Consider the following 26052-nt stretch of genomic DNA (forward strand, 5'->3'; position numbering starts at 1 on the left):
CAGCAATCAAAGCAAATGACACCTGTACCAGATTTCCGGCTGGAAGTATCCTAGTTCTGACACGTCTATGCATTCAAGGTTTACCTCTTCTTCCACGGACTGATACTCCTTATCATCAGGAGCCAGATCTATAAGGATAGTTCCCTGGCTGGCGCAGTGAAAAGTCAAGTAAGGATTGGAGCCTGAAAAAAAGCAAAGTTCCCGAGACATTAGGATCGGCACACGTTCTGTTGTACATGTCAAACACAATAAATAACAAGTTGCTTGACTGGATGCTGTCATTGCTAATTAACTATGGTATTTAACAGTACACCAAACTGAGAGAAGCCTTTCAAAAACACATTCACTGCAATTTGATTTGAACTCTTCTTGTAAGAGTATATTCTCTGCCTCTCTAGGCTCATAGCCATCTCACAAGACTTTGAGCTGCCATACACAACACCAGCTCTGTAATCACAATTACGAGAAAGTGCTCCAGAGGCAGACAAGGAGGGTGGCTACTTTGGGGCTGGGTGCAGCAGGGCAGGAATGATGCTGCTGAGGAAGTAAAGGTGAGACATTGTGGCAAGAAATCAACTAGATCAGGGGTGTCAAACTCTGGCGCTTCAGATGTTAATGAACTACAATTCCCATCAGCCCCTGCTGGCATGGCCAATTGGCCATGCCAGCGAGAACTTTGATAAGGAATTGCTCGGATGAATCTGAAACATGAGCTGGCGCTCAGAGATTGCACCTGAAAATGGAAAGAAGAGGAACAATGATTCCAGATGCCTAGATAAAAGTGTGGTCTATTTATAAAAGGTTTTCCAATTTGATCTTTGCTCTCCATTCCTTCTTGCCCCCAACTTCAACTATGTACAACTGCCAGTTCTTTGGGGGAAAGGAATCCATCTCAGTTAAGACAAACTGCTGCCTTCCGCCCTGAGGTTCTCCAACAGGGCCAACTATAAAAACGAATGGAATAGAGGGAAAAGAATCCAATCAGCGGCTTACATTATGAAGTCATCCCTCTCAGCCGGGGTCATTCCTGAAAGATTTCTCTAGTATATAAAGGATTGGTGAGGGGAGGGGGGTGGTGGCTTTCACTGCTTGTAGCTGAAGGTCACAAACTGATTTTTAATTCAAGCGGCTCTAATAGACTCACCTTGCTGTCCCCCCAGAAGTCTCTCCACACCTTTTATTAACTTATGACGATGCCCATAGGCATTGATACCGATCTCTTTCAACTCCTCGTGTCCCATGTCAGCCAGCACGTCCAACGTAATCTGAATTGCAGGAAGAGGACAAAAAAAGCGTAGAAATGTTACGTTAGTAACTTTGTGTCGCACAAAGGAGGCAAGGTCAGTTAAACCAATCAAGAAGCATCCTGACGCCCTGATCTCTGCAGTTCTGTCTTTTGCTTTCTCACGTTTCCCTTTGTTGCCTTTGACCCAGGCAAATGTTAAGCAAATGACGCTGTTGGGCAGAGGACATCTCTTTTTCACTCCAGTGCCATCTACATCGATGGTGGTGACTACTGATGAAAGCAAGGACATTAAGACATTCATGGAGAAGGAGTCCATCAGTGGCTACTAGCCATGGTGACTAACAGGAACCTCTGTATCTAGAGGGAGTAAACCTCTGAATCTCAGGACGAGCAGTAACATCAGGGGACACTTGGCCTCTATGTCCCATGTGCCATCTGGAGCAACTGGTTGGTCACTTTGTGAGAAAGGATTTGGACTAGATGGACCACTGGTCTGAGACAGAAGGACCCTTGTGAAAGTCTTCTGCAAGGATCTCTAAAAAGGGTTTAGAGATGGAGAGAGGAAATGCACAACATGGAGGTATAGAAGAGTTCTGAAAGTGAATGGCTGGCTTTCTGAAATGGGGACGATTGGGATTGAGCCTTTGGCTGAGGCCAGGCACTGGGAACAGATCCTCCTCCAAGTATGGCAGCTGACAATCAAGTGCCATAGGGCAAGATGTGCTAACACAGAGGGGAGAAAAATACAGGCCTAATGAAGTAGTCTATAAAACCAGCTGCTTAACTTTAAAGCAGCAGATTGAGAGAAGAGGGTGACTGTGTCCTCCTGAGGAGTAAAAGGTTGGAGAATCTGCTCACAAGTCTTCATGACAGACACCTCTCTCAAGTTAAACAGCATTAAAGTGCAACCTGCAGCTGTTCTACGAGAGCCAGCACCAAAGTGCTGCAACATGCAACAAACAAAAAAAATTCAATCAGTGCTTGAGATACCAAAGGGTTGCGCTCTCTCTCTTTCTTTCACCTTTGAAGGAGATCCAACAGCATTTCTTCACTAGCTTTCAAATGCTGCCTTGTTCACCATGCAGAATGTGAAACTGCTGTTTGAGAAATCCTTGCCTATGTCTGCCCACCCCCTTCCCCACCCCTCTGCAAGCATGAGGAGATATTTGAAGGCACAACTCTTGAAATCCCAGCCAGTAATTCTGACGATTCCATGCACATGAAAAACATCCAGCCATATTCGTACAAGCACAGCTCATTTGGCACAAACAGCATTTTACCTGCTCCGTTTCAAAGATATCCCGAAGATGTTCCAGGCCCAGACTTTTCAGGAACTGGCTGATGTTCATGTCAAGACCAACAACTACAGTAAAGAGAAATATGTCAATGAATCCCTTCACAGCGAGCTTCCAGCACATATAAAATCTACCAGTTTCCATTTAGCAACTCTCCACTGGCTCTCCTGCCCACCTACTGGGCTTCAACTGATTAGTAAACTGAAACGAAACTAAGCCAAACTCCAGGAGCAAAACAGGACACAGCCAGGAAGGGATGCAAATGGAGACTGGATACATTTCTGCTGAATGGGCTTTTCAGCACAATGACATGCAACACATTTTGCAATAACAAACAAGGCATTCAGAATCTCTCTTACTGATTATCACAGTTTGGGTTTCAAGTGGAACAAGGTCAGATGTCATTGTGGAACTACAAACTGATCCAACTAACTGTGGTTAACACCATTTTTGAAATACAGACCACTCCACTAACTACATGGTTAATTAGGTCCCCATCAAACCAGAATCTGAAGCTGGTCTGTTAACCATGAGTTAGTCTTATCTATGTTTTTACAGAAAGTCAGAATGCAGACATCCTGGCTTCTTCTTTGGTGATGCCCTTCCCGACAACAATGAGAAGGAAATTAAACCAGAGTTTGTCAAGGCGAACCAGGATTTGAGTGATTGTCTGTGAGCTGAATCCAGGTTGCACAGACAAACCATCGTTAAAACAAAACATGGTTCTATGTTATGACCGAACTGAGCCACTGTATACATGCAGCACAACACTGGAGATGGTGACTTGATTTAGAAGAGAAGAAGAAGAGGAGTTTGGATTTATATCCCCCCTTTCTCTCCTATAGGAGACTCAAAGGGGCTTACAATCTCCTTGCCCTTCCCCCCTCACAACAAACACCCTGTGAAGTGGGTGGGGCTGAGAGAGCTCTGAGAAGCTGTGACTAGCCCAAGGTCACCCAGCTGGCGTTTGTGGGAGTGCACAGGCTAATCTGAATTCCCCAGATAAGCCTCCACAACTCGTGGCAGAGCGGAGAATCAAACCCGGTTCCTCCAGATTGGATACACGAGCTCTTAACCTCCTACGCCACTGCTGCTCCTATTTAGTAGCTACTTCCACAAAAAAGGCATTTTTAATCACTGTGCCTGAAGCAGCTACACGTTCTTCCATCACTGTACCATTTTGTGAAGTTATACACCCTTTATATGAGCACAGTACTTGCAGCACTAGTGGCGTACACAACCCCACCCCCACCCCCAAAAAAACCCAACATATCAGCTCTTATTAACCACAAAGTTAAAAGAAAAGCTACAAATGGGCAAACATAGGCACGCCTTACTCCAATCCCAGTGCAAGGAACAAGCACAACATTGCTCACTCGTGCAGATTTCAAAAAGCAGGACTCAATCATGAGTGCAAACAGACAGAAACAGCAGCAACACAAGAGGGACTTTCGCTTGTTTCTGGGATAACACAGTTCTTCCAAATGTTGTATGCATCACACCTATGTTTTAAAGGTGATAACCACACACACGGTATTAGGACAGCACAAACATGAATACAACACTCAGCCTCTTCTTGCCTGGGGTGATGTTACCTTCTCCTTCTTTCCTCTCTGTGCCTGCTGCTCCATCCCCAGCATTGGATGCTCCTCCCACAGCAAGGTCCGCCAGAGGGCCGGCAAGGTTATCAATGCTGCTGGCAGCAGACAAGCAAGAAGGAGTTGATGCCGGGGAGATGATCGAGGCGCTGACCACAGTTGCTTGAGGTTTGAAGCAGGTCGGCAAGGCGTCTGGCGGCATCGCATCAATCAACAGGGCCCGAATGTCATCTGCCTGAAAGCCAAGCAATTCAGCTACAATCAGTGCTTTACCACTTCTCAAAAAATTGGTTAGGCGGCATCGTGTCACAGCTTTATCCTTCAGCTGCTGTCAACTTTTGACCAGCTGAGGCACCAACCTTTGACAACATATCTGAAAGCATTAAGAGTCACTGTTTTGAAGCTATCTGAAAAGAAAGGCTGCAAGAGTGTGCCTTTCAATATGAACATTTGTTCCTCCCCATCTCTGAAAAATATTCCTTCCCTTTGTCTTATTTCAGCTTTCCCTAGGAGGAAAAAAAAGGGGGATTTTGCTGAGGCTCCCACACGCTGACATTTCAAGTGTGCACAAGCAGTGTTTAAAGATGAAGATAATATTTAAGACAAAGGCATCCAAGTCTAACTTAAGGAGCTGAAGCAATCATTACATGGCAACCAAAACGTACCTAAAACTCTTGCCATTTTGATGGATTCACAATCAAAACGTGTAATAAAAACAACAGATTTCACAGGGACATCCTGCTGCTTTTCGAGGGACACTTACTGTAGCGAGGTCCAAAGGCGTTTGGCCTTCTTGGTTCTTCATTGTCGGGTCGGCTCCATGAGCCAGAAGCAGAGCACAGAGCTGCGTCCTCCCTTTTTGCGCTGCTTCGTGCAGGGGTGTGAACGCCCATTTATCCGTAGCATTCACACAGGTGTTGTATTTGATCAGCAAAGCTGCTATGTCCACGTGCTGGAAAGAAGAAATACGTATTTTCAAAAAGGCAGTGGGGCAAACAGTCAAGAAGACAGCAGAGCAAAACCAGGACCTCAACCATTCCTGAGGATATTTAGTACTTCCGCGTGCAAGAGAGCATGCAATATATCCCCACTTTAGAATCTATTCGTGGGCATTATATACTCATACACACCCACATACCTATGTAAGCATACATAGAATATATACTTAACATATGGTAGAATTCAGCTAGCGTACATAGGTTCAGAGTGGAGTTCCTGTTCTTTAATCTCCTCAGTGTTTGTAATGTGGGAGAGGGGTTTGCAGTCACTGGAAAAAGTTGGTCTTACGTTAACAAAGAAACAGACCAAGACACAGCAGTGCCTGGGGACCCTTTCTCCTAACATCACTTGGCTGAAGGTTTCAGTACACAGATATAGCCTAATCCAGTGGTGGCAAACTTTGGCACTCCAGATGTTATGTACAATTCCCATCAGCCAATTGGCCACGCTGGCAGGGGCTGATGGGAATTGTAGTTCATAACATCTGGAGTGCCAAAGGTTCGCCACCACGGTCCTAGTCCAGGGGTCTGCAACCTGCGGCTCTCCAGGTGTTCAGGGACTACAATTCCCATCAGCCCCTGCCAGCATGGCCAATTGGCCATGGTGGCAGGGTTGATGGGAATTGTAGTCTATGAACATCTGGAGAGCCGCAGGTTGTAGACCCCTGTCCTAGTCATTTAGCAACAGGTAATTTACCATGACGTGCCCATGACCATTTAAAAACAGTGGGCTCTATTATTTGGCTAACCTTATTGCTCACCCAAGCACCCAGTTTTCGTGTTAGTGGCAGAAGAGTGTTAAACTCATCCCTTGGCAAGATGGTCTACAGAACTAGTTCGTGCACACCCACAAGTAAAGGATCCTTTGTTAGCCACAGAAAACTGGATAGCCCTAATCAAACTTTACTTGTTTTCTATTTGACAGACATCCCAGTTTGGCACTGAGAGCCCTACTGTAAGTTGAGATCTGCAGACTTGACACAACGTTGGTACCCACCCCATAAGATGCTGCGTTGTGAAGCGGAATTAATCCTCCTTTATCTTGAGCATTGACATCTGCACCGTGCTCTAGAAGGTATTCAGCAACTTCCAAATTGTTGTAGCCAGCTACGCGGAAAGAAGCAAACATCAACAGAAATAAACAGAACGTTCTAACACTTGTCATAGGTACCAGTTTGCCTGTGTAAATCCCCCTTCCAGCTGCACTCATTTTATAATTCCCTCGCCAGCCAGGACCATTCAAGACAACCCCCAGTGGAAAAAAAAATAATCTACCTGTACGGATGAAAGCCTTAAAAATTTGGGTACCTGCAAGATGCAGCGGAGTGGAGTTGCGCCCCTGAGTGTCTCGACAATTGATGTTTTCCGGTGAGCAGAGCTTTTGAACCCGGGCCAGGCAGCCTTTTTTGGCCGCGTCCAGCAGGGCAGCATCGCCTCGTAGGAGATCCTGGATATCGGAGTCTCCCTCTTTCACCAAGTCAAGAGGGGTGTTGCCGTCTCGGTTCTTCTTTGTCGGATCTGCTCCGTGCTGCAATCAACATTTTGACTGTTCATTGGCAGAAATTCAATGAAAGGCCGACTGCAATTCTTGCCTGAGGACCTTCTTCCAATGCCCAAATTAGTGCCCACAGAATTTATAACCTTAATTTCAATGTCATAGAGCAGGGGTTTGCAACCTGTGGCTCTCCAGATGTTCATGGACTACAATTCCTGTCAGCCCCTACCAGCATGGCCAATTGGGAATTGTAGTCCATGAACATCTGGAGAGCCTCAGGCTGGAGTCCATGAACATCTGGAGAGCCCCTGTCATAGAGTTACTAAGGATGTTCACAGCCTTTTCAGTGTTCAAAGCCCTTCACAGTTCAGCCGCGGGGGTCACATTTGCGCCCAGAAGCACCTTAACAGACTTACTATGTCTAATGAAGGGAGTTTTGACTCTTGAAAGCTTACACCCTGAAGCTCTTGTTGGTCTCCAAAGTGCTACTGGGACTCAAATCTAACAGTTCAAAGCACTTTGTGTAAATGATTTTGCTGTCATTCTTACAACATCCCTGCAAAGTAGGCCAGTATGAGCTCCATATTTCAGGAGTGGGGGTGGTGATGATGGTGTTCCCAAGGACTGCTTTTTCGGCCGTGCCTTTTTTAAAGGATATGCCAAAAGTATCATTTTATGAATTTGTTCTCCCCCTTTTCAAGCCAAGAATGCTTGGGTGTGTGTGTGTGTGTGTGTGTGTGTGTGTGTGTTACTGTGAGCTTCCAAATGGAGCTCCCGAATTCATGATTTTTCACCTCTCAGGAAGGAAATGCCAGCCCTTCGTTAAGATGGCTGGGGTGCATCTTCCTGTGCTTTATGTTCTAATGTGATTGGGGGAGTGGGAGAGAGATGGTCAGAGAGAACAGCATTTTTGGACTTGGAACAGAATAGAACAAACGAGTTAAAAGAATTTTCTAATCAGCCCACTAGAGTCATGCAATACCCTCTTATCAGTGGTGTGGAATATTCTTCATATCTCTTGGTCTATGACAGGGGTCTGCAACCTGTGGTTCTCCAGATGTTCATGGACTACAATTCCCATCAGCCCCTGCCACCATGGTCAATTGGCCATGCAGACCCCTAGTCTATGATAATATCTTTCATAAATGAACAATCAACATTATCTGAGGATAGGCACTTGCCCCCAGGTCCATTTTTAAACAGGAAACTGGCTACAAGATGTTGTGGTGAGATTCGGGTTAATCGCACTATAAGGAGTTCTCCACGGCAGCGTAAAACTGGAATATTGTCTGGAGGCTGTTAATGCTTGTTAAATTTTTAACGGATAAACTGACAGCTCCTCTTCATGTTGATACTGCTGGATCTAGGCGTGACAGCTGCCTGGGAAACATCCAAATCATTTCAACATGGGGCAAAATTTGAGCATTAACAGCTTTTTAAAATAAATGGAAAACAAACAGCATGTGGGCATCCAGCAAACTCATCAAGCATCAGATTACTTTTTCGAAAACACACACAGAAAAAAACGGTGAACCTTAAAAACTTAGAAAAAAAGCTACCCAAGAATAGGGAAAACGTATCAGATGTCTAGTAGCTAGACCAGTGGTCTGCAACCTGCGGCTCTCCAGATGTTCATGAACTACCATTCCCATCAGCCCCTGTCAGCATGGCCAATTGGCCGTGCTGGCAGGGGCTGATGGGAATGGTAGTTCATGAACATCTGGAGAGCTGCAGGTTGCAGTCCCCTGAGCTAGACTAAAAAAAGTCACTAATACTATATTGAACAATACTGAATGTATGAGCAGACCACTCCAGGGAAAGCAAAGGACAGCAACAGCTATTAGCTGGACAGAAAGACCTGCGCTTTATTAATGCCAACAGGAATATATCTAGGCTGCACATAAGGCTTGTGTGTACAATGAGCAATGTACGTATTTGTTAACGCTGACACACTGTTAGAGAATTAGGCCTTCCTTGGGCTACCTTTATGTTTGTTTTTGTTGAGTACCAACCACCCAAAATAACTTTGGAACATCTTAAAATTAACTGTGCTCCAACAGCTGTGTAATCTAGCTATGTATGTAACACACACTATGGTCCATTTCAAGACACTTCAAACGACAGCTTAGGGGTTAGATCCAGACTAAATCTGCAATGGCTACCGAATCTTCCATCCTGCCACAGACCCGCCCCCAAGTAAATCCTCAGGGTCCTCCATATCCCAGGAACAGCATTTTGTGGAGATGTGGTGTAGGGAGGAGGGGCAGGCAAGCAAGAGAATTCCACTCTGCTCTTAGAAAATGTATTCTGAGTCCAACCCTTCAGGGTTCACCCCCTTATCCTGAACCATCTTCCCCTTACCTCCATTTTTGTTTTCATACTGAACACCCAGTCAGATGAAAAGTTCTACAGATCTAAAAAAACCTTATCTGGTGATATTTTGGTAATCCTAATTTAAAACGGCCCTGACCTAAATGGCCCAGGCTGACCTGATCCTGTCAAGTCCTGGCTAGTATTTGAAGTAGTGTTTGGATTTATACCCCACCTTTCTCTCCTGTAAAGAGATTCAAGGTGGCTTACAAGCTCCTTTCCCTTCCTCTCCCCACAACAGACATCTTGTGAGGTAGGCTGAGAGAGTTCTGAAGAACTGTGACTAGCCCAAGGTCACCCAGCAGGAATGTAGGAGTATGGAAACACATCTGGTTCAACAGATAAGACTCTGCCACTCAGGTGGAGGAGTGGGGAATCAGAGGCCACTAAGGAAGTCCAAAGTGGTTAGGCAGAGGCAGGCAATGGCAATTTCCACCAGCAATTTAGAAGGCATTATATAACTGGTTTTGGAATTTTCTTACAGGCCACTGCTCTGCATTTTATCAAGAGAATGACCTTTTCCTCACAACCAAAATAAAATGTTTTGAGGCAGGAATAAAGCACTTCCTTCAAGGAGCTCTGCAATGTTTTGAGCCCAAAACGTTTTATTTCCAGCCTGAAAACGTTTTAAATGGTCCTCGATTTTAGCAATTCTTTTTCTGAAAACAACGTTTTGGCTTGCTGTGCGTATCTCTTTACAAAGTTTCCCACTTCTCTCTCCAGTCCCCTGTCTTCCTTCTCGGCACCATTTTCTGGGCTCACTCTGTTGTCTTGCCTGTTTGTCATGGGTTTTGTTTTTTGTTTTTGGTGGGTTTGAAGCTTCAAGTGCACGACCTATGAAGAATTGCAGCATGAGACTTTGAAGCATCAAAGCTCCAGATCCAGCAGAAGTTTAAAAAAACAAACCCGAACAAGCAATAATGGTAGGGAATCGCTAGGGCGAACAAATGGGGCAGCGACTGAAAATGTTTTGCAAACATTTTGCAAATATTTTCATTGGCTTGTGTGGAAAGGGCCAATGTCTCTTTTAAATGTACGTGCTTAGAATTCCACCATCTGGGGTTTTCAAGGCAGCTGAGGGACATAGGTTTGTTACTGCCTGTCTCTGAGCAGCAACCCTGGACTTCTTTGGTCATTGCCCACTGATTGGCAGTCAACCCTGCTTAGCTTCTGAGCTCTGATGGGGTAGACTGTGCTGCTTAGCCTGCTGCTTCTTTAAATGCAGGATTTAAACAGCAGGATTTCCACTTCCTAAAATCTGTTTGGGGCAAGAGATTCACTTTGCCTTGTATATTCCATGTATCTGTTTTCATCTTTTCACCAAATTAAGCTAGTCTTTAACATTCAAAATGAATTGGCCCCAATCCTCCGCTATCCTGGATGAATCTGTCAAATCGCCACTGCAGCATTCAGTTCAGTGGCAAACGAACTGGAGCTTTTAAAAGGTAAATGCTGGTTGCACATCCGCATCAGTTGCATAATGGTAGACTCACTGGGGATTAAGGCAATTATCTTAATTAAATCTATTGTTTCACAAATAATGCCAAGAAAAGAAAAAAATGGGGGGGGGGGGAGAATAGATGTTGTTCTAATTAATTTTGATTGTCCCTTCTTTTCAATTATTATTGATTCTCCTCAATTAGATTGAGTAAATGGAGATTCTATTTTCTTAGTCTCCTCCTGAGAGGTTCCCTTTTTAAAAAACTGAATTGGCCGGTGGTTACAATACTCTCCAGAACAGAAATCTGGGTACCATGGCAACTAGCGAGAAGTCTGAGAAAAAAATTACTCAGTGTCAGCCACAAGTCAGATTACAGGTGCTGGGGTTGGTGTTTTTTTTTAAAAAAACAGAGAATGAGGAGGGGAAAAACACTCTCTAGTTCTGTGTAGCGGTGTAGTACTGAATTTAAGGAGCTCTGTCCAGGAAAGCAAAAAATCTTACAGATGGTGTGAGGGAGGGTGTCAGAGGCATGGGAGCCCTCTCTATAAACCCCCTGTAAACCAATTCTCCCTGCAAAAATAACCCCAAACCAGATGACAATCACAATCTGCTTCCAATTCTGTTTCTCCATGACTGATTGGGAGGGAGGGAGACAGAAAGGAAAAAATTTAGGACCGCAGGATGGAGGGAGGGCCACACAGACATGCCCTTTCATATTCACAGGCAGGACATTTCTCAGTCTCAGAAGACTGGGGGAAACACAAATGGGCCTTCCCCAATTGACGTCACATTTGCAGCCTTCCCAAAAATGTCTGGATGGACACCGCTTGCAATGACTTTATTCTGGCTGCTGCAGCTGTGCTGGTATTGCCCTTTAAAGAGCCTCATCCCGGTGATCCAGTTGGTGTACTGCCTCCCCCACTCCCCTGGTGCTGGATGCCACACCAGCATCCCACGCCCCCACCACTGGCCTAGTGGAGGGAGGGGCCAGGGTAGGAGCCAATGTTAGTCACGCTGGCAGGCTGCAGTTCAGGCTTAAGCCAATCTTTTGGTTGATGTAAGCCCACTTCTTGGCAGCAGGGAGGCTATTGCACTTTGCGAGCTTCCCCACACCACCAGGAAGCCTCTGTGGGGGTTGTGGCCAGGTGCGGCTGTGGAACTGCAGCCATGTGCCTGGCTTTTGGGTGGGGCTGAAAGACACATAAGGCCTGCATACCTTAAGGACCACCTTCTCCCTTGAGGAACTACCCCTCCACTCCGGTCATCTGCGGAGCCCCTGCTTCACCTGCCTTTGCCATTACAGACTAGATGAGGCGGCAATCCAGGGAAGGACCTTCTTGGCTGTGGCACCAAATGATGAAATTCCTTTCCCAGTACAATTTGCCTTTCCCCCCACCCCTGATGGTTTTCGGCCAGCTGGTGATGCTCCCTTCCTGACCACGCCCCCTTCTAGTCAGCTTTTAATTGCTGATTTTATATACATGCACTGTTTTTTTAAAAGTTAATTTTAAAGATCTTTTTAATTGTTTGCCATTTTGGGCACAAAGGTGGGATGCAAACTGTTTAAACCAAAGAAAAAGAAAACATTTATCATATTAGAAGTTGTTCTAAGTGACTGTTGCACATGATCATTCTACAGTAAGCATGGAAGTAACGCATTCAGTTTGCAAGAACATTGTCCACCTGAAGTCAGAGTGACAAGACTTTGTGGCACTTTGCACATAACTGTTTTTGTGCAGCCCCCAGACAGTTCTACTGCATTGCTGCACAGGGGCACCACATGCTACAAAGTCCACAGACAAAGGCAACTAGATGGGAAACAACTCAAGAAGGTTTGACAAATTACATACTTTTAAAAGAAGCTTGCAGATCTCATATTTGCCCTTTGCTGCTGCTTCATGTAGAGGCGTAAACTTCCACAGATCTGCAACGTTGACGGAAGCCCCATGTCTCACCAGCAACTCTGCCACTTCATAGTGTCCATATGAACAGGCGTTATGCAATGGAACTAAGCCACTAGCGAAACAGATTGTCAGAAACAGAAAAACAGATTGTCAGAATCTAAAACAACGTAAAAACTGTAGCTGTCTTTCAAGATGATCGGCCTACTTCTCTTTCCAAAGAGATGCAACCATCTTGAAGACAACAAATCAGCACCAAGTTGTAACAAGTGCTCTGCAGGAGGAGGCATAACCAGAAGCAGCATCTATCTGTAGTTGAGCATTGCTGTGACAACAGCAACATTACTGTGACAATAGCAAAAACCCGTTTTATTCTCTGGCCCCAAAACATCTGTTCTGTGTGTCTGACTGAGGTGTTCTCACCAATAAAGGAGTCATAAAGCCTAAAACCAGCCCACTGGAGATATTCAGAGGACACCTGCACAACAATTTATACCTGGCAGATACTCAGACGCAGCAATCAGGAGTTCACTAGCCACTATTACCATATATCTTAACAGGACACACGGGCATAAGCTTCACAACTGATGCCACAATGCGCATCTCATACTCTGACAATTCCAAGTGTGCACTGATGCGTGAGAAGCCACGCATGTTAGTAAGACATTTTGCCAAGGAAGTCTTCAGTATGCATCCTCAGAAGTGGAAAACTGGGTTTGAACTAAGACACTTCATATTTGGGGAAAGGGAGGGGGGGTGAACATTAAATATTTCTCCATTTAAAAAATACATGGAAAATCTATCAGCCTGGACTTCTCTGAGCTTGCTGGATTTGTACACGATGGGAGTTTTTTGCAGGAAAGAACATCTGATCATGTACCCCCCCCCCCCCCCACACACACACACACAAGAGACACTCTGAAGGGATATAGTGCAGACAGAAGATTATCTCTTCTGTGAAAACCAAGTCTTGGATTCTGCTGCGAGGATGGAGGGCATGTCTTTAATTATCTCTTTTTCTCAAACTATTTTCTGTGCTTCATCACTCATTATGACAGGAATTCAGTGAATGTATCTCCCTCTGTTTTTTAAACTGAAAGTAACAGCCTTGGATGAGACCAATTTTTTAAAGGTTATACATCCTATTTCTGTGTGTGTCTCCCCTCCACACAAACGCACAAATCTGGCATTTTCCCCAGGTGCCAATATGGGACCTACAGTATTTACTCAAATGCAAGACTATGATGGTATTTTAAATGTTGGAAGATGCTCTGAGCCCCCAAGGGGAAGGGTGGCATATACACGTAATTAATTCATTAACTGATTATGTTCTTTTTTTTTTCATTGTAATACCCTAAAAAAGGAGGGGAATATCTCACGTTTGTATACACGTAGGCCATGTCCAATAATATTTTGATGCCTTTTTTCATGCAGCTCATCTTACATTCAGGATACTCTTCCATTTGAGTAATGACAGTATCAATTATTCCACAGAGGCACATAGTACACTGGGAAGGAGCATTAAAACATTTTCAGGCGGAACAGGGAAAGCTAAGCCTCGCTCTCCCACACTAGGGCCCCAGCAAAAAGAAAAAAATCTGCAACATTCACACCTGTTCTTTGTCACTTAATACACCATTCGTGGATCTGCCACTGTCCTACACTTGTGAAGACCTTAGTTCTCTTCTGTCTGATGCTGATGGGCTGCTCTGCACTGAAACACCTTCGCAGGTGAAGGTGGCCCCAAAGTGGCTCAGGCTTTTTTTTGAAAGAAAGAGTCAAACGCCTTGTTGCAGAATGAGTATAACCAACCTTTTTGAAGGATGCGGCTACTAAATCCCTTGTATGCAGATGTCATCATCAGGTCTAATTCTCAACTTCCCTATTTGAGGCTAGTCATTGGAACTTGCAGCTCCAAACATTGCAGGTGTTCTGGACATTTTGGATTCGTGCCTGCGGAGCCATGGCTCTGCTGGCATGAATCCAAAATGTCCAGAACACCAGCAACGTCTGGAGCTGCACATTCCCTCAACTAGCCTTGAAAAGGGAAGGGTAGCCCTGGCATACTCTCACTGCCTAGAAATCAGCCACCCTTGGAATCCAGTGGGGCTCCTTCCCCACTTTTCTGTTCCAGTGGCCTTCTGCTCTTAAGCCGCTTAAAAGGTTTAACAGGAATGTGAAGCAGCAGAACCATCTTAACCTGAAGCAGCTACAGGTGACTGACAGCCTGGGATCTGTGTTGAGAAGTACTTCAGGGCTCTATTTTTATCCCCCCCTCCTATTTCGTATTTACATTAAGCCACTGGCAGAAAACTGTTCAGAGGTTGGCAGCCCCAAGTCACTGACGTGCTGATGACACCACTTCCTTTTTCCACCAGAGCCCGGGGAACAGACCTCATCCAAAAACAGCATCTGGCAGTAGAAGTTAACTAGACAAGGATAAACAAGCTCAGATCCCAGATTTCACTCTGCCTGCCTGCAAGAACTGCAGCACAGGAGGAGCTTTCTGCCATACAGAAACAGGAACAAGATGAAGTGGACATCATGATGTTTAGTTTGATCTGACATCACAACACTAAATGAGCTGGGGAATCAGGAAACCCTTCCACCGTCACCCCTTAACTCCCAAAAGGTAATCCAGAGAATCCAAGTTACCCTTTATCCTTTGCGTGCACGTCTGCTCCGTGATGCAGCAAGTACTCTACGACCGATACTCGGTTATAACCTGCTGCAAAATGCAGGGGAGTTGAATGACGACCCTCCAGGTCTCTGCAGTTCACATTTTGGGGGCTGCAAAGTTGCTGTAAAGAAAACAAAATGTAAAGGCAAAAGCAATGGATTGCAGGTTTGAGAAGATCTCTCATTTTTCAAGCCACCACCTCCAACTCAAGACGGTAAAAAGGAACAAAGAGAACGATTGCCAATGCTCAAACTGCTGTTTTTGGAATCTGTGCCTTGCTCCAGGCCTTGCCTTATCAGAGGTAACGTTCTTGATGCCTTCATTTAAGAACAGCAAATTGAACACACCCATTAATAGAGCAGTGCAGTAAGAGGCAATATTTTGGTGAATTGGAATTCTGACAGCTCAATCCTGTTGGCTAGGTGGCCAGGACAGCACTGCTGCCACATTCCCACAATGCTTCCTGAGAGCTTCCAGGAAGGCAAGAGAAGTAAAAGAATCCCCAGCCACCTGAAAGCCCCCCACAGGGGAAACCGGAGATACACCACTCAAAAGGCACAAGCCAGTCTTCCCTGCATGGTGGCAAAAGGCCATGCTCCCTGCTAATGGCGTTCCGAGGACCAAAACCCAGTGGGAGGCAGTTAATGTCAGCTCCATCTCTGGGAACACCCCCAGAATGCCCCCAGTTGCGTTGGCCTCCACGTTCGGCTGAAGCCACTCTGGAAGTAGTGGCTGGAAGCAGCCACTTCCCTGTTGCCTTCCTACCTGGTGTAAAAGTGACATACACATGGTAAATAAATTAATATTCCAAAGTGCACGTGTGACAGGGAAAGAAAATAGGAAACACCAGTTCCCATGTTTATGATGGAGCACAGATGTCAGTAGCTCTCGTAGCATGCTCTGTGGCTAAGTGAATTAAAAAAGAAATGGAATTAGAAATCTTAAATTTTAGTCATGGTCTTAAATTAACTGTCTGCCCCATCTTGTATATACAACACTTTCCCTGTTCAGCTCTTCTGCAGAAGCAGTCCAGGGGCTACCTTATAACCAACACGTTGCCAGCAAGCAGAGGCATGGCTGGGCCAGAGTGCACCCGGTGTGCAATCTGTGTTTTCCGCCCACGCCCACTCCCCCCCCCCACTTACCTTAGTTCAGCCTGGAAAAGCAGTCTGTTCTCTTCAGGCTGAAAATGGCCTGGTGGGAACTATACTTCCCATGAGACCTTGGGGCTCGCAAGGTCTCCTGGGAAGTGTAGTTCCCACCAGGCCATTTTCAGCCTGAAGGGAACAGGCTGCTTCTCCAGCCTGCACTGTTTCAATAAGGTAAGTGGGGGGGGGGCGCACTGCGGGGGGGTTGGGTGCCACCAGTGGGGAGGATTTTCCGCACCCCCAGGCATACACCTGGTGCAACGCGCACCCCCTGGTCCCCTGGTAGCTCCACCTCTGCCAGCAAGTAAAACCATCCTTTCAGTTTGCAGTTCCTGCAGTAGAAATTAAAAGGAAGATTCCAGTCCAGCAGCATGCTAGAGACCAACAAGATTTTTGAGATATAAGCTGTCAGGAGTCAATGCTCCCTTTATCAGATGCAAGTCAGAATAGATATCCGTGTCCTTATATCCCACTCAGAAGGTGGGAGAATGTTACAAAGAAAGAACTGTGGATACAGAGGTACAAAGCGAACTATAAACAGCTTGATTAGAGCAGTGAGGAAATGCTTGGGGCAGAAAATTAGCATCTGCAGTGAGATAATTTCAGAGGGTTGTCATGTTGGTTCGCAGTAGAACAACTAGATTTGAGACCAGCGGCATCTCAGGGACCAACAGGACTCTGGGGGTATTCAAACAAACGAATAGTAAATTTAATAAACAGTAATTAATAAAATTGTTTTGCAATGCAATCAGAGCAAATTAGTCACAGCAGTCTAAACACAATGTGATGTTTTTGGGGAGAGCAATGTGCCTTTCAGCCCCCCTTCCTCCCACCCAGCTCTGACTCCTTTTGAAAGCATTTGACTCACTGCCCACAGAAGGTTATATTTCTCCTCCTGCCCCAAATACTACCCCTACAGATATAGGCTATAAATATACACCTCCCCAGGTAGGTTTTCTCAATAGCTCTGAATCAGATCTCCCATCCACCCACCCACCCACTCTTTCTCTCTCACACTCTCACAAACCTTGTCTGCACTCACTCACTGACCAGGCAAAGTAAGGAAGGGGAGAGTGAGTATTTTGCTACAGTCCCTTTCACTCTCTGAACACACCTTGGGCACTATTATTTATTTCATTGGTTTTGTACGCCTCCCTTTCCCTCGTGGGCTCAGGGAAACTTTCAACATTTTATTAAAACAATAAAATCAACTTATGGTGGCAGTTCATTTAAATTACAATCCTAAACCCACTAAGGAAAGAGTGGGGAGAAGAAGATAGAAGGTGGAAAAAGTGGGAGGCCAAGAAAATTTGCTGCCGCCAACACAGGATTTAAACATTCTAAACTTAGAATTTAAACATTTGGAATATGTATAATTCCAAATGCCTACCTGCTTTCCAGCCTGCCCTTCTACACAGACACATCTACCTGCTATTAGCTGTATGCTTATTCATACCAATCCTATAGCACTGCCCATGAATTAACGTTCCTTGGTAACTGAAAGAAGAGATGGGATCCCTTGGGGGCCCTTCTGCCCACAGTCAAAGGCCGCACTGAGCCAAGTATGGAGAGTCACAGTAAGCCACTTCCAATACTATAACTGCACTTATCAAGTGAGTCCCTCTGATTCCAAAGCCAGTCCGCCATCTCAGCTGCCACCCAGTTTGACATTAGAAGTCACTCAAAGAAGAATCACTGAACACACACAGATAACGCATGCTGGCTCTGGATACACTCAGGAGAACATAGGGTGGCTTCAACTTTTGTAGGCAGATCACACAGGCAACGCCGCCACGAAGCAGATGTTCTTTGCACCTACCCACCTTCACAGTTTCCAAGTCTCCGGCTTTTGACGCCTCCAAGAGTCGATAATCTACATCTGATGTGTGCACCGGCGTGCTCTCTGCGCGACAGAGGAGACAGCGATAAGTCCCTGAGGCTTATGGAAGATGTAAGTATTTTACTGAGGAAAAACATTGCTCTTCCCCCTACTCATAACACAGAAAAGCATATAGACCCTTGTTGGTCTGCAGCAGAATCAGGCGGCAGAATTCTGAGGCAGCAGAATGGGTTGTACCACTCCACATTTTTTAAAAATAGGATGTCTTGGGAAAGGGTTTTTTTAGCTTATTGCAGCTGCTACAAGTTTTCTACCCATAAGAATTCATTAACCTAAGGGAATTTTGAAAAATGTACCTGGAATCCATCATCCCACCTCACCACTCTGTTATTTCATTACCACTCGCTCCGCGGCATGAGTTAACCAGGCCTAAGACTAAGATACAAAGCAGGACTTTTTTTGTGGTCAAATTTCATCTCTAAAATAAGACATTATCAGTTTTAATCCTGTTTTGCCTGTATCAGAATAAAACTTTCCTCCTTACAGGGTTGTTGTAAGGATGAGAAAGAATGAAGCGCTTTGAACATAGCAAGTGTTAAGTATTGCGTCTGCTCCCAATCAATAAACACCTAGTATATTATTGTTACTGATTAGCACTTCAGAGCCTTTTTTTAAAAGTGCTCTCTCTTGCTCTCGCTCTCTTTACATACACACACACGTGTTATCTACAGCAGAACAAAAGTTTCACTTGAGAGCTATTAGAAGGCACTGTAGTGAAGAACTGCAATGTGTGGTGTCAGAGAATGCAATTTAAACATTTATTGGCCATCTTAGCTAGATGGGGAACGAGATCCAAAACTACGTGTTAAATGAGCAGTTCTCCTCTCTGAAAGGTCTGTTTGTGCAATCCTTTTAGAAAAGCTAAAATCCTAGTGATTGGCTGTTTGGAGCTTCTTCTCTGCCATAATGAACGCTCCTATCATATGGATCCTGCACTGCTGCAAAACAAAAATTACATCAGCACTCCATTTTTTCATGCTATACTGAATAACAGTGTAAGATAAACGATGTTTAAAAAATTGCTGCTTTTCACTTATTTACCCCATCTTCATAGATATCTGGCTGCAAATTCAATACCAGGTCTCGTTTTTAGATTTCAAGAGGTTTCTCGAAAAGCTAGTTTATTTTAATTCCCAAGCAGTGTGCTCAGGAGATCTAATAGATATAGTGAGCTAGTATAGCATAGTGGTTAGAGCAGCGGTTCTCAACCTGTGGGTCGCGACCCCTTTGGGGGTCGAATGACCCTTTCACAGGGGTCGCCTAAGACTCTCTGCATCAGTGTTCTCCATCTGTAAAATGGATAAATGTTAAGGTTGGGGGTCACCACAACATGAGGAACAGTATTAAAGGGTCACAGCATTAGGAAGGTTGAGAACCATTGGGTTAGAGTGACACACTAGGATAGGGGTGGCCAACCTATGGCGCTCCAGATGTTCATGAACCACAATTCCCATTAGCCCCATTAGCAATGGCTGATGGGAATTAGTCCATGAACATCTGGAGCACAATAGGTTGGCGACCTCTGCACTAGGATATAGAGCAGTGGTGGCGAACCTATGGCACGGGTGCCAGAGGTGGCACTCAGAGCCTTCTCTGTGGGCACGCACGCACAGAGTTTGTCATGTGGGGGGGCTTGCTTCTGAGTAAACCCTCCTAGGGTTGTGATTCACCCGTTCAAAGAGTTGCACGGTTGCTTCAAAGCAAAGCCACCGACTACCACCAAGCTTACTCCCGAGTAATGTGTGCCTTGGAGCCAATCATTTTTCCTTAACTAAAACCTCAGTATTCAGGTTAAATTGCCGTGTTGGCGTTTTGCGATAAATAAGCGGGTTTTGGGTTGCAGTTTGGGCACTCGGTCTCGAAAAGGTTCACCGATATAGAGAGACCAGGTTCAAATTCCCAGTTTGCCATGGAAGCTTCTTAAGTGACCTTGGGCTAATCACACACACTCAGCCTAACCTACTACACATGGTTACTGGTGTGAGGATGCAATGGAAGGTAGGAGAGTGATGCAAGTGCCTTTGGGTCCCCCTGGGGACAAAAGCAAGGAATTAAAGGAAAATAACTAAATGCTTAAATATTAGAAAAAGCCCCACCCCCACCCCACCCGCACCAATGCTTTTTGTCAGTTAGGGTAACTGATCATTCCTTACAATGTTGCATATTTTAAAATTATATTTATATCCACTTCTTAGACTGGTTCACAGCAGGGGATGATGGGAACTGTAGTCCATAACATCTGGAGGGCCTTGAGTTTGACACCTATGAGCTAGACAGTCAATGGTACTTCCCCTTTCAAAACCAAAATCAGCACACAGATTCCCTCCCTCTAGCTCCACCATTCTCATACCGGAAGATAGTTTGGAGAGGGACGGGGGTTACAGTAGAAAAGCAGTAGGCCCCCCCACGCCCACCGAACATCTGGTTCCAATTGTACTTTTCTGACTCTCACTCACCAAGTGCAAAACTGAAGCATGAGGGACATTTAAAAGACAGTACGGTAGTGGTGAGTGAACAATTACACAATGGAAAACATTCATAATGCTGTTTGCCTTGGGTGTTTATTATTGTTCATTTTCAACACCTGCAGCAAACAAACGTATTGCTTCAGTGCTGCTTTCCACAGTGCCATTATCATCCTTCTTGAACCCATGAAACTGTCTTATATGTAATCAGGCCATTGACTCGTCAAGGTCAATATTGTCTGCGCTGCCTGGTGGTAGCTTTCCAAGCTGCAGGAAAAGATCCTTCACACCCCCTGCCTACTCCCTGATCTTCCCAAATGGAGAAACTGGGAATTGAACTGAGAGGGACTAGGGCTCAGTTGCTCAAGTCTCTGGTTTGTATGAAGACAGTCCCAGTTTCAGTCCTTGGCATCTCCAGTTAAAAAAGGACCAGGGGGTAGGTGATTTGAAAAATCTCTGCCTGAGACCCTGGAGAGCTTACTGCCAGTCTGAGAAGGCAATACTGACCTTCACGGACCAAGGGTCTGGATTCAGTAGATGACCACTTCATGCATGGAACCTTCTGCTTGCCAGGTGGATGCTCAACCACTTAGCCTCAGCCTCCTACCTTTACTGCTCCTCAACCCAAATGTACTTAATATGGTACCCACCGTTGAGTATCTGCTGCACGGCTTCATTGCCCATCTGTGCTGCTGTGAAACCTTGTAGGGAGATGATGGAGGGGTCGGAGCCGAAACTCAGCAGGAGGCGACAGGTTTGCAGGTGCCCGGCCATGGCAGCCCGGTGCAAAGCTGTTTGGCCCAGGGTGTCCAGTGCATTCATCTAGCAGGAGGAAGAGACACCAAATGTTCAGGAATATACAGCACTAGGAAGTCACTCTGCACTGCAAAGCTACTGATCCTCGTCTCTTCTGAATGGAGGGAATGGAGCAAAGGAAAGCTCCACAGCACAGTAATTTAATTAGCCTCCTACTGTGCTGAAACATTAACACCACAGGATAATACAGGACCAATTAAATTCTCCTGCTTATTATTCTAGGGGCACATGGGTTTCATATGAAGGAGGTGATGGCTGAAATGGTTACGGTGCTTAAAAAAAGAATCTTCATTTTGCAGTTAAATACATGCTTGGAAATTCAACTGGAATACTGATCAGCTTTCAAGCCCTAGCCTCTGGCAAATAAAATCAGACATATGTGACAATCTCCTGTTAGAAAAAGGGTGAGTCATTGGGTGTAAATAATTACCTGAGGACCACGAGGAAGAAGATTGCCATTAGTAATCCTCAAAAGATGTCAAAAAGTCAAAAATAATCCACCAATGTAGTATTTTTAAATATATATGAAAAAGGTTAAATTTTATTTATTTGATTAATATTTCCACTCTCTCCCACAAAAGTGGCCTTGGAGCGGCTCATAACATAGTTATATGATACAAGTACATAAAATGTAGATATAAAATAGTACTATAAAACAGATGATCTAATGACCAATATATTGATGGCGCTATAAACTTAACCAAAGGTGGAACAACTTACCACCCCCACATTTGATAAAAGAAGAAGGAAAAAGGAGGAGGGGAAGGCCAGGCAAGACGGCTCTATTACTCCCCATTGCTGCCCTCATCTGTAGGCCTGGCAGAACAGCTCCGTCTTGCAGGTCCTGCGGAGTTGAGATGTGCCGCCGGGCCCTGGTCTCGTTTGACAGATCATTCTGCCAGGCTGGAGGAAATGACCCTGCCTCTAGCTGAGGACAGCCAGATACTTTTTTAGGCCAGGGACTGCCAGCCGGTTTGTTATTGAGGGAGTGGAAAGATGGTCTCTCAGATAAGCTGATCCCAGACCATTAAGGTCCGGCTTTGCCTCAGTTCAATTTGGCTTAAGACTCGTGTTCAGAACTGAGACATATTTAATTACACTGAAGGTCAGATCTCTGTTTAAATCTAGACAGGGGGCAGTCGACCCTGTTGATACTATTAGATCTGTGGCTGACATAGCTGTTTTGTGATTCTTAAAGGATCCAAAAGCCATTTGTGATCCTTAAAGGATGACAAAAATTCAAAGTTGAGAAGCAAGCAGAGCAGATATGGACAAGAAACATAATTATCACTTCCCGGTATTCAATCTAGGGCCTCCTTATTTGTCCTGGACTTCCCCCATCTAGTGAAACTAATATTCAAGCAGCAGTCAAAGATGTTCACAATATATGAACAGGCCAGAGAGCACAGCAGCACAGCAGGCAGCCAAGAACAGATCTTTCCAAAAGGCAGCATGAGACACTTTTATGCAGCGGAAATGCAGCATAAGCCAAGCTGAACGTCAGGAGTCTCTGTGTTCCCTAAGGAAAAGCTCTCTCCCAGCGAGAGGGGAAAATAAAACAGGCAACCACAGCACTACATTTCTAGCTATTAAAATCAGTCATGTTAAGCTACAGATGAACTGCAATTTGTTTTGACAGACAATGAAATATAAAGCTTTTCTGTATATGAATACCTATTCCCCCGCCACCCAGCAAAGAGTTATTGCGGATCTGGGAGAGGGGAATTAAAAAACAACAACCACTTGTGAAGTAAGATGTGCATCTTGCACAACAACTAGCTGGTTGGGGCTTTAAACAGGACCCACAGATCAGCAACAGCATCCCCGCCTACACAAAGCCCAAGTCGATGTGCTTCAGTAAATCAGGAATACGCACACAGGCACCTATGTAAAAGGTAATATTTTACAATGTGGCGAATAATGCACCATTACACAAGATGTCTCTGCCTTTCAATTGCAATTCACTAGCATTTAAATCAGTTTACATGAGGCAAAGATCTGTCTCTAACAGAGTAGGAGAAGTTTCAAGAATAGGAATGGAAAAAGAGTGGGGTTTTTTCCTGCATTCAAGAAGCCTTTTGTGTTCTCTTCTATTCAAAGGCTTCAAGTCTAGGACTGGCTGCTAGCCCCAAACCTTCCTAAGAAGTTGTGGGGCCGGGTTTAGCCCCATGGCATTTTGTTTGAAGGACATTTGGAGTTGCCAGCCTCCAACTTAAATGTTCTACCGCTAGACAGAAGAAGAACAGTTTAGAAAATGTCCTACTTAATGAAGAGCACTGAACAGTTGGACTGGAATTGGGCGGTTGTGGGTTTTCTGGCCTGTGTGGCCATGGGTCTGATAGATTTTGCTCCTTACATTTCGCCTGCATCTGGGGCTGCCAACTTCAGAGGTTTGTCAGGGTAAAATGTGTTTCTCTCCTACATTCCCCAACAATGGCCCTAGCTGGCTCAAAACAAGCAAGTGGCAATGGGGAGAAGGCCAGGAAGAAACCCCCTCCAAGGTTTCCCAAGAGGGCTAGAGCAGTCCCCACAGCACTCAAGCAATTGTTGCTCAGCCATAAACCCCTACCAACTGGGTTCTGAATGGAAGACTCTGCCTCTCAATTTATATATAGAGTGGAACCTCAGTTTTCATTGTTGTCAGTTTTGGCTTTTGTTGATTCTTTCCCCGAAAATTTTGTTTCTGTTTTTGTTGTTTGCTTCCATTTTTGTCGGATTTCGTCAGCGCGCACACCCTAATTTTGCGACAACAAACGGCAACCCATGCAGTTTCATTGCTTTCCAGTGTTTGCCTCGGTTTTCAACAGGTTCGGATCTCGCCGCTGTTTCCCGGAAGGATTATCGACAAAAACCGAGGTTCCACTGTACTTGCAATCCAAACCATGTTGCAGCCCTACAACAAATGTTTGTTAACAAGCCTCTCTTAAAGAGTCCTTTCTGGGGCTTAAAATTTTTTTTTAGTTAGGTTGGACAGTGATGACATGGAATCTACACCTTGCTTGGACAGATTTAACGTTCACCCATATTTCAGACAACTAGTAGGAATGATGGAAACATTAGTTTTGACTCTCAGTTTGGGCTGAGCAACTAGGACAAAAAATTGTGAGTACATTCCTGCATTCAAATGCTCCTTCCAACTCTGAAAGGGGGTATATGTACACCAAATCAGGATAGAGTTATCTCTGGGTTCACACAGCAAACCATGACAATGAAAGCAGCGAACTGACTGAAAGAAGAATCACTTTTCATATCAGGTTTTCTTTGACTGGAAAGCTTGCCAGAAATCTGAAGAGTATCTGAAGACAGGACCATGAAAGGATCAGTGTCGAGGGCCGCAGGAGTTGCAAATCAAAGCTATGCTCGACCCAAGTTGGCACATTGTGTATATTGTGCTTGAACAAAAGAAATGCTCTGTTTAACACAGCTGGGCTCCTCTGCGTGAACCAATTCTTTCATGTAACTTGTTGAAGCCTCATCTTTGAACTTGGGTATTTGCCAACAGTCGGGTCCCAAAACCACCACTCAAAAGTCAGGCAGAAAGGTCTTTCATGTATTTTCTTTTACTTCAAACGCTGCATCCTTAATTGCTTTGTGCTGTCCTTCAGAGGGGGGGGGGTGATCACAAGGCCCTGGAATCTGCCTGTCAGCAAGGAGGCAGTCAATGGCAAACTACAGCACCACACGGCAGGTGAGGACCCCAAGGCACAGAACAGAAGGTAGACAAAACAGACCAAATCAGAAGTGCCAGACTGAGCCTAAAGGTATCTGCAGCCCTAAAGAATAAACCTTCCTTATGATGATTCTCAACTCCCAACTACTTCCGAGAGGTTGGGATACAAGGTCCTGGGACCCATTCAGTCGAATGTTCTAAGATGATGTTTTCTTTTCCCTGACACAGAAGAGAGAACATGGGAGTGTTGGATGGAATGTCCGCTGCTCTGCTGTTTTGGGACAGAAAAGAAAGACTGATGTACAAATGAGGTGGCGGCTTATCAATGGAACTAGCCACTCCCTTCATGTAGGCAATGTTCCTTTCTCCTCTCTCAGCTGGGCTAACCAGGAGAGAAAGACTACATAGATTTTTTTTTAAGCTGGACAATCTGTTCTTAATCAGAATTTCTTCGCAGCAATCTTCAGATTTGTCACAAACAATAAAGTACTGAAACCTAAAACTGTTTCAGCACATATGGAGAAATTAATTAATATTGTAATATTCTCATGTATGCCGATGATGCTGTTGTATTATCATTGACAAGAGTGGGGCTAAAAAGAGCGCTGAAGATATTTGCTCAGATATGCACAGAGGAACAGCTAAGTATCAACTACACAAAGACCAAGATAGTGCATTTTAATGCCAAATTTAAGAAACTGAAATGGCAGTTGTTAGGTCATCAGATTGAACAAATAAAGTGTTTCAAATACCTAGGTGTGGTTTTCCAGTACAACGGAAAACCCTCAGCCCATATACAAACAGCCATACACACAGCACAAAGGAGCTCACAGGCAATCCTAAGATATTTTCGATCACAAGGGGGTGGATTTATTCCAGCGGCAATTAGATTATTTGAAGCTAAATCCCTGGCACAACTCACCTATGGAGCCCCATTGGCAATAATTTCGGATTTCACTCTATTAGAGAGAGTCCTATCCACATTCCTCAGAGCTCTTTTTAACACTCCTAAATGTACAGCTAATGTAG

The 26052-nt window shown here is 44.9% G+C and overlaps 1 protein-coding gene across 1 annotated transcript in view; it reads right to left on the minus strand.

Moving 5' to 3' along the window:
* TNKS (tankyrase) overlaps positions 1-26052 on the minus strand; it is a gene marked incomplete at its 5' end in the record, with an annotated part of 51868 nt that overhangs the window by 13932 nt on the left and 11884 nt on the right. The window contains 11 exons of the mRNA XM_048504408.1: positions 85-182; positions 1145-1265; positions 2527-2609; positions 4137-4374; positions 4903-5091; positions 6135-6244; positions 6446-6665; positions 12294-12459; positions 15000-15145; positions 17996-18075; positions 21188-21359. Coding sequence (XP_048360365.1) covers positions 85-182; positions 1145-1265; positions 2527-2609; positions 4137-4374; positions 4903-5091; positions 6135-6244; positions 6446-6665; positions 12294-12459; positions 15000-15145; positions 17996-18075; positions 21188-21359 — 1623 coding nt within the window. The remainder of the gene's footprint in view (positions 1-84; positions 183-1144; positions 1266-2526; positions 2610-4136; positions 4375-4902; positions 5092-6134; positions 6245-6445; positions 6666-12293; positions 12460-14999; positions 15146-17995; positions 18076-21187; positions 21360-26052) is intronic.

Source organism: Sphaerodactylus townsendi, linkage group LG07, assembly GCF_021028975.2.
Source record: "Sphaerodactylus townsendi isolate TG3544 linkage group LG07, MPM_Stown_v2.3, whole genome shotgun sequence".
NCBI classification, from domain to species: Eukaryota; Metazoa; Chordata; class Lepidosauria; order Squamata; family Sphaerodactylidae; genus Sphaerodactylus; species Sphaerodactylus townsendi.